This window comes from Ursus maritimus, unplaced genomic scaffold, assembly GCF_017311325.1.
Source record: "Ursus maritimus isolate PB19 unplaced genomic scaffold, ASM1731132v1 scaffold_18, whole genome shotgun sequence".
Lineage (NCBI taxonomy): Eukaryota > Metazoa > Chordata > Mammalia > Carnivora > Ursidae > Ursus > Ursus maritimus.
In genome coordinates, this window is record NW_024424230.1 from 51,346,333 (window position 1) to 51,353,039 (window position 6,707).

The 6,707-nt window shown below is 43.0% G+C and overlaps 1 protein-coding gene across 1 annotated transcript in view; it reads right to left on the bottom strand.

The window, feature by feature from the left end:
• Positions 1-310: 310 nt before the first annotated feature.
• Positions 311-6,707, bottom strand: part of DLGAP1 (DLG associated protein 1) — a 306,180-nt gene continuing 299,783 nt past the window's right edge. The window contains exons 9-10 of the mRNA XM_040632694.1: positions 4,139-4,291; positions 311-1,358 (exon numbers count right to left, since the gene is read on the bottom strand). Coding sequence (XP_040488628.1) covers positions 1,149-1,358; positions 4,139-4,291 — 363 coding nt within the window. The 3' untranslated portion in view covers positions 311-1,148. The remainder of the gene's footprint in view (positions 1,359-4,138; positions 4,292-6,707) is intronic.

The window sequence follows — 6,707 nt, forward strand, 5'->3', positions numbered from 1 at the left end:
GCTCTGGGTAGTAGTGAGAGAAGACCAAAGGAGAAAACATGTCTGCGTTACAAACTACTGGGTCACAACAGATGGATGTGTAGCGTTCAAAGGGATGATGGGAAAATCCAGACTTCTCTCTGACAACACCCTAGCTGCCATTTACAGCACTTCTTAAGCAGATGTGTACTTATATATGGGTAATTAGGGAGGCCCCCCCCAGGATGGACACTAACAAATTAAGAGGACCAACACTTTCCCCTTTAAAGACCCCCACCACAACAACAATATAATACACATAGTACAATAAAAGTTGATAAAACATTTCAGGTCTAAATTTTCTTAATAATAGGACGAAAAAAAAATCCCCCTTATGTATTATATCTGAAACTATCAGTGCTTCCTTGCCTTTCTTCATTTTATTGCCTTTCAGAATAGATTAATTTCCCTGAAAGATCGAATTTACAATCTTCTGCTGATTGAAACATTTGAAGCAGTGATTGATGGAATAACAGTGAGGCAGTTTGTGCAGCTGTGAGTGAAGCAGCTACCCCCAGCACCTGCAGATTTCGCTTCTCCCTTCCCCACTACGTATCCAGGTCCCCCACCCCCAGCCCAGCTTGGTCCCCTCTTGGATTGTCACTCATCGATTCCGGTGAGATGGCGTGATTTCTGAGGTTGGAAATAAAGTGCTCCCTCTGCTTTACAAAATAATAACCGTTTCGGGGAAATAAAGGGAATCGGAGCCCCAGTTTCTTTCACGTGGAAGACGGTTAAGTCCCAAAGGGTCACCCGGTGATACTGGATTTCTGAAATACCCTATGATTTTATATTGCTGAGCTCTAGGGACAGACTAGCTCGGGAGAACTGAGGACGGTGGGCGACCTACAGGGGCCATGTCTACACAGGTGGGTTCGGTTCTGCCAAGAAAAGAAAGGGCCGGCTCTCCGGATGAGGCAGGGTGACGCGTCAGTACGGGGCGGGGGGCGCAGCTCGGTGGAGAACGTGGGCAAACCGGGCCGGGCGGCGGGGGCTACTGGGGGACGGCTCCTGCAAGACCGACAACTACACCGCGACAGTGGAAGTCACTGAGCTCCGGGACAGAGCGGCTCGGAGGGCGGGCAGGGGGCGGGGGGGCGACGGAGCGCGGAGGCGGCGCGGCGGGGCGCTCAGAGCCGGGTCTGCGCCTCGGGGATGTAGATCTCGATGCTCTCGGCGCTCTCGGTGGCCGAGTTCTGGCGGACGGACGCGGCGCGCTTGGCGGCCATCAGGCGCTTGCGGGCCTCCTGGCGCTGCGAGCTCTCCAGCGAGCGCTCCCGGATCAGCGGCGCGGGGCCCTTCGCCGGCTTCTTTGGCACTGGAGGAGGGGCCCTTCTCTCCTGATCAAAGCAGAAGGTTCAGGACATTACACAGCTTCTCAGGACAAGCTTGGGAAAAACTGGGATAGGTCAGCAGTTAGAACACGCACACTTTTTTTTTTTAAACCTAAGGGTGGTTAGTTCTGATCTGCATACTGTAAATATATATATATATTTCTTTATTATTCTGGCTTGGGTATTCAAAAGTTGCAGGGGGAAAAAAAAAAAAAAAGGAATACCGGTAAACTTAAGGCCAAGGGCAAGGCTGAATTGCAGAACTAGTCTCTCCAAGGGAAGGATGTGGGTATTTAAAATGCCCCCTGCTGAAAGGCTGCGGCTCCCAGCACACTTAGTGTGGTTCTCTCTGGAGGCTCCAGACTCTTCCGGGTGCCAGACATGGGTTAGGTGGCAGCGGCAGCTCCGGGAACTCTGCGTCCCCTCTAAGGAGGCGAGGCAACGGGTGCAAGCTCGGCTCAGAGTTTAAAAACATCCCCGCCCTCTCCCGGGGCCCACCCAAACCTAAATGGCCAAAGAAGAGATGGTAAGACTGTGTTTCTTTAGCTTTCTTGATGCCAAAGTGAGTTATTATACCCGTTTGCACATCACACACAAACACACAGCGATATACTTTCCGGGGTCACCCTGGAGAAGGGACACTGAGAGTTCCTCTACTGGGGGTGGGGGTGGGAGGGGCAGGAGGGCTGGAATCAGTTCCAAGATAGCTTCTAAGACATCCCGCTGGGATGTCACTCCTTAGAGGCCTCGGGTGGCTGTGGTGACCCAGACAGCAATTCCAATCACAGGGACGGACACTGTGCTGTGAAAATTTAACGCAGGACTGAAAGAAGATCCCCTCAGCATCAGCAAGCTATGAAACGGCTGGATATTTTTAAACGCCACTGCAAAAACAAAAGCCATTCAACACTTGGGTTGCAGGGGAAAAAGGCAGTGGGAAGGAAGCAAATGTAAACCACGAAGGAATTTTTAAGGTTGGTGAGCTTTCAGACTCCGAAGAGGTCCGCGTGAATCTGTTGTGTTCATTTTGAGTGAAATACCTTCAGTTCTCATGACACAACTGTGAGAGTTATCTTAAAATAGGGATTCTACGATTCCCCACGGGGCACTCTTTGTGCCTTAACTCTTCCACACTCATCGCTGCAAATCCCTCCTCGCGTGCCTGGGTGAAGCGCCTGGACAAATTTACTACGTTGGAGTTGCCCGCAGGCTGTTTAAAGTGGAGTCTGAATGAGGAACCCAGAGTGCAAACAATATTTGGCCAACTCTGATTGTGCTCCTTCGTTTCTTCCCCTCAAGTTCATGGGGTGCTGAAAAGCTCTGGTCATAGACAAAGTGTATAAAAATTTAGAAATCCAGTTCACTAATGACTCACTGTGTAAATGTCAACAGGGTACATACGTCAATTCTTAGCATCACAATTTTTGGATATTTTAAATCTTCATTGTTGGGTAACTTGGTGATATTTTGTAAAGCAAGAATATTGGAAACTTTTTAGTCACATCGTCCTTTACTTGTACTTAAAAAAAAACCAGTAATATTTGAAAAAAATCAATGAATGAGAAATGAGACAGATCAGCTCTAGAAACTAAATTACCAGTATGTATGTACATCTGTAGCATTTTCTTAAAATAAGAACAGTTGAAATGCTCATTTAGTAGACAGTTTTAAACACAGATTAAAGAAAACTAGATTGAGTGCGGATGTCTGGCTTCCCAAGTATGAGGCCACACGTATATCAATGGTACTTTCATGCTTAACACTAAAACCCCCAGGTTGATGGTGATAGCATTGGAGATGAGGGACAATGACAATAACCCTCCTGTCAATTATGCATGGGCCCTGCGGACTGGATTTCTCCTGGGAGTCTACTGACCCTATGAACCCGGACACTATGATGGAGAGCCGCAGAATGGACTGGATTGCCGTTAGCTCTCTGATAGGTAAGGAGATCTGAAAAGGGCCTCCAGCACTTCATGGGAATAGCCAAGCCTACTTTTTTACAAGTTCGGTCTCTGGAACTGTTTGACCTCAGGCCATAGGAAAGCAAAGGGTTAAAAAAGTCGAGCAGGACAGGCCAGCCTAGGGAGGTGGATATTGGATACCTGTGTGAGCCTGGTGGAACCACCATAATCAGATGTGAAAATTGCAGTTTACTCATTAAAGTAAAAGAATTTGAGTCTTTATTTCTAGACTGTTGAATGAGGAACCCAGAGAGCAATAGTCCCCAAGGCAAATCAACCCACAGTAAAACTCTTAAAAAAAAAAATCCCAACATTTATGATTACTGTGAAACTTTATGGTGTATATTTTTAAACTTGAACAACAGTGGTTTCTTTATTACTATATTTATGAAATGATTATCAAAGTCGGTTAGTTTTCAGGGCTTCCTATTTCTCTTGAAAACACATCCTAGGGGTGTAAGGAAGTTGAACTCTTGCTCTAATCATGCACTGAAGATGTCATTTATTTTAGTTTAAAAAGCAAAATGGAGGCATTTCCTTCCAGTGACTAAAATGGTTTAACTTAAAGTTTAATTAACAAAAAAGCCACATTCCCATTTTCCAATTCACAAAGACAGGTTTTTCTTTAGAAATATGCCTGAGACATATTACAGATAATATCCCAAATGGTTACTATGTAAACATTGTCATTACAATGAGATTAATATGATATCAGCTCCATTTCTCGTTGTAAACAGCAAGACTGAATGCCGAAGCCTATTTAGACTGTCCAGTGTTTGTGCAGGTTTTTAAATGAACCATACAAAATCTACATTGTTCTACCTTCTTGTCAAGAGGATCCATCTGTTTCCAATTATTGGCCTTTAACTGATGAAGTTCATCAAATTTCATACTAATATTTTCTATGGACAACTGCAGCATGTCCCAGAACCCCGCCAAGTCCTGGGAGGTGGGCCTCGGATGAGCATTGGGATTCTGTACAAGAGAAAGAAAAACATTCATGCTTTAGAGGCAGTCTGGGACAACAAGCACAGGACCCAAGGGGTATTTTCACATATTTCAAATAACATAAGGGAGATGAGTTCCTTTCAGCTTTCAAATAGGAGCTAAAAGTGAGGCTACAAATGGTAATCCTATCTATCTGCCTATCTATCTATATCTATCTATAAAGATTTATGAAGGAATAATTGACAAATAACAACTGTAAGATATTTAAAGTGTACGACGTGATGACTGGATATATACACACATTGCGTAAGGACACATCCCATAGAATTAATAAGCACATCCATCACATCACGTATTTATCTTTCTGTGCGTGCGAGAGCGTTTAAAGTTCTACTCTCAGCAAATTTCAGTTTTACAATAGTGTTATCAGCTATAGTCACCATGTTGCACATGAAATCCTCAGACCCTATTCATTTTATAACCGAATATCTGTACCTTTTACCAATCTCTCCCTTTTCCCCCACCCTCAAACCCCTGGCAACCACTTTTCTACTCTCTCTTTCTACGAGTGTGATGGTTTTTTAAAGATTCCATTTCAAATGGTAATTTTATACACTCATCTGTCTGAGTCAGTGATTCTCAAATGTCAAGGTTGTAAAACTCTTCTTTTGTAATACAACATCTATCAATGTGGTATGGGGAGAGGGTCCAAACTTTTCAAAAAACTATAACAAGATGTGTTTAAAACATATTTAAATGAAGATACCGTCTCTGGGGAAAAAATACAATATATTATTATTAGAGTTGGAATCCTACTCCATGCCATCCAACTTATTCAGAGAACAGATAAGGAATCTAAAATAAGATTTGTTTTAACAATCGTGTTGAGTGACACAATAGGGTAAACAAATGATGAGTAATAAAATAATTGGATTTTTAAAGTACTATGCATTTCACAATTACGATGTTACTGGTATAGGAAGTCATTTTATCATACAAGTACTTCGACAAAATCGTTTGGAAATGAATTAGTTTTAAATCAACCATAACATAAAATAGCAAATGTGAGAACACATATCTATACATTCACACAGATGTCTGTAATGACCCACTTTCTAGGTAATATTAAATGTTCTTCGGTGTCTAAGGATTGATTTTTTTTTTCCCCTTCCATATACCCCTGAAAGGTACTACAAAGTATGAGCCACTAATTTATATGATGTAAAACAGACAAAACATAACTAAGAGATTGAAGGGGTCATGCTCATTGTTAATCATGACCACCAACGGTAGCTAAAGGCATTCGCGATTAGCTGGGTGGGAGCCTCCAGATGTCAGAGGCCTCCATCTGGGTCAGTTTTGGTTACCTGTGGGTATTCAGGCCACTCTGATATACTACGAAACCTCATGCCATATAATAACCTGAGGGCATTTTGTACTTTAAAAACCAACTTTCAGAAAGTGCAAGGTCAGTGCTCATCAAAGTTAATAGGTTGGAAAGAACTTTATAGCCCTTGATTGACTAGCATTACTGGTCTGGTTTCAAAATGAATGCAAATAAAAATGTACTTATAAACTTACACTTCTCAAACTACCCATAGTTCTGGAATTCATTGGAAGACGTAATTTTTGAAGTTTGTAAGTATTTGGTTTAAACTCAAGTCTACTGACACATGAATTACACTAAAGAATTTCTTTGGAGTATTTTCATTTAGTAAGTCAAAAAGAAGTTTCTCAACACCTAGGTTCAGAACAGACAGATAATGGCTTTAACAAAGTACATTGCAAATGGAGTTTTATGGTCTTTATCTCACCAGTAACTAAGAACTAAATTGTTCATATTTTGGAGTTTACTAAAGTGTTTTAGGTCACTGGCAAAATTGTTTCAGTCAGCAATGCATTAAGCGTTAGGTAGGCCGGCAGTTTGTTTAATTCTGTATGATGGGCAATTTGTTCCCTCCTCACCAAGAATCTCTTTGGCCCTGCATCGTCAAGGGGACAGATGAGGAAGCAGAGAGAAAGAGAATCTGTGGGTCATATGACATTCCACGCACAAGGAGTTGCAGCTCTTGCCTTAGCCTGAACCAGACTTGTAGGTCAGAGGTGGTGGAGGGTGTGGAAGGTTGAAGGGAGCTGGGCTCTTTAGTTTAGTTTTGTTGGGAAAAGTAATGCTCATCCATTTATTCTATGCCTGACAGTCTAGTCCGGGATAATATGCAAGTATTTGTAAATGTTTTCCTCCTCAGCATAAGAACTCAAGGAAGGAGTCCGGTTGGGCCAATCTTGGCTGCACTTTTGTGCAGCTTTATAGAACTAAGCAATGCCACCACACGGCCACCATGCTTCTTGCTGCAGAGGTGAAGCTGACTGATCAGCCCATGTCCTTCTAGGAGGGTGAGGACTAGAACTCAAATCTTAGGAATCTTGGGGGTTGGGGGGAGGT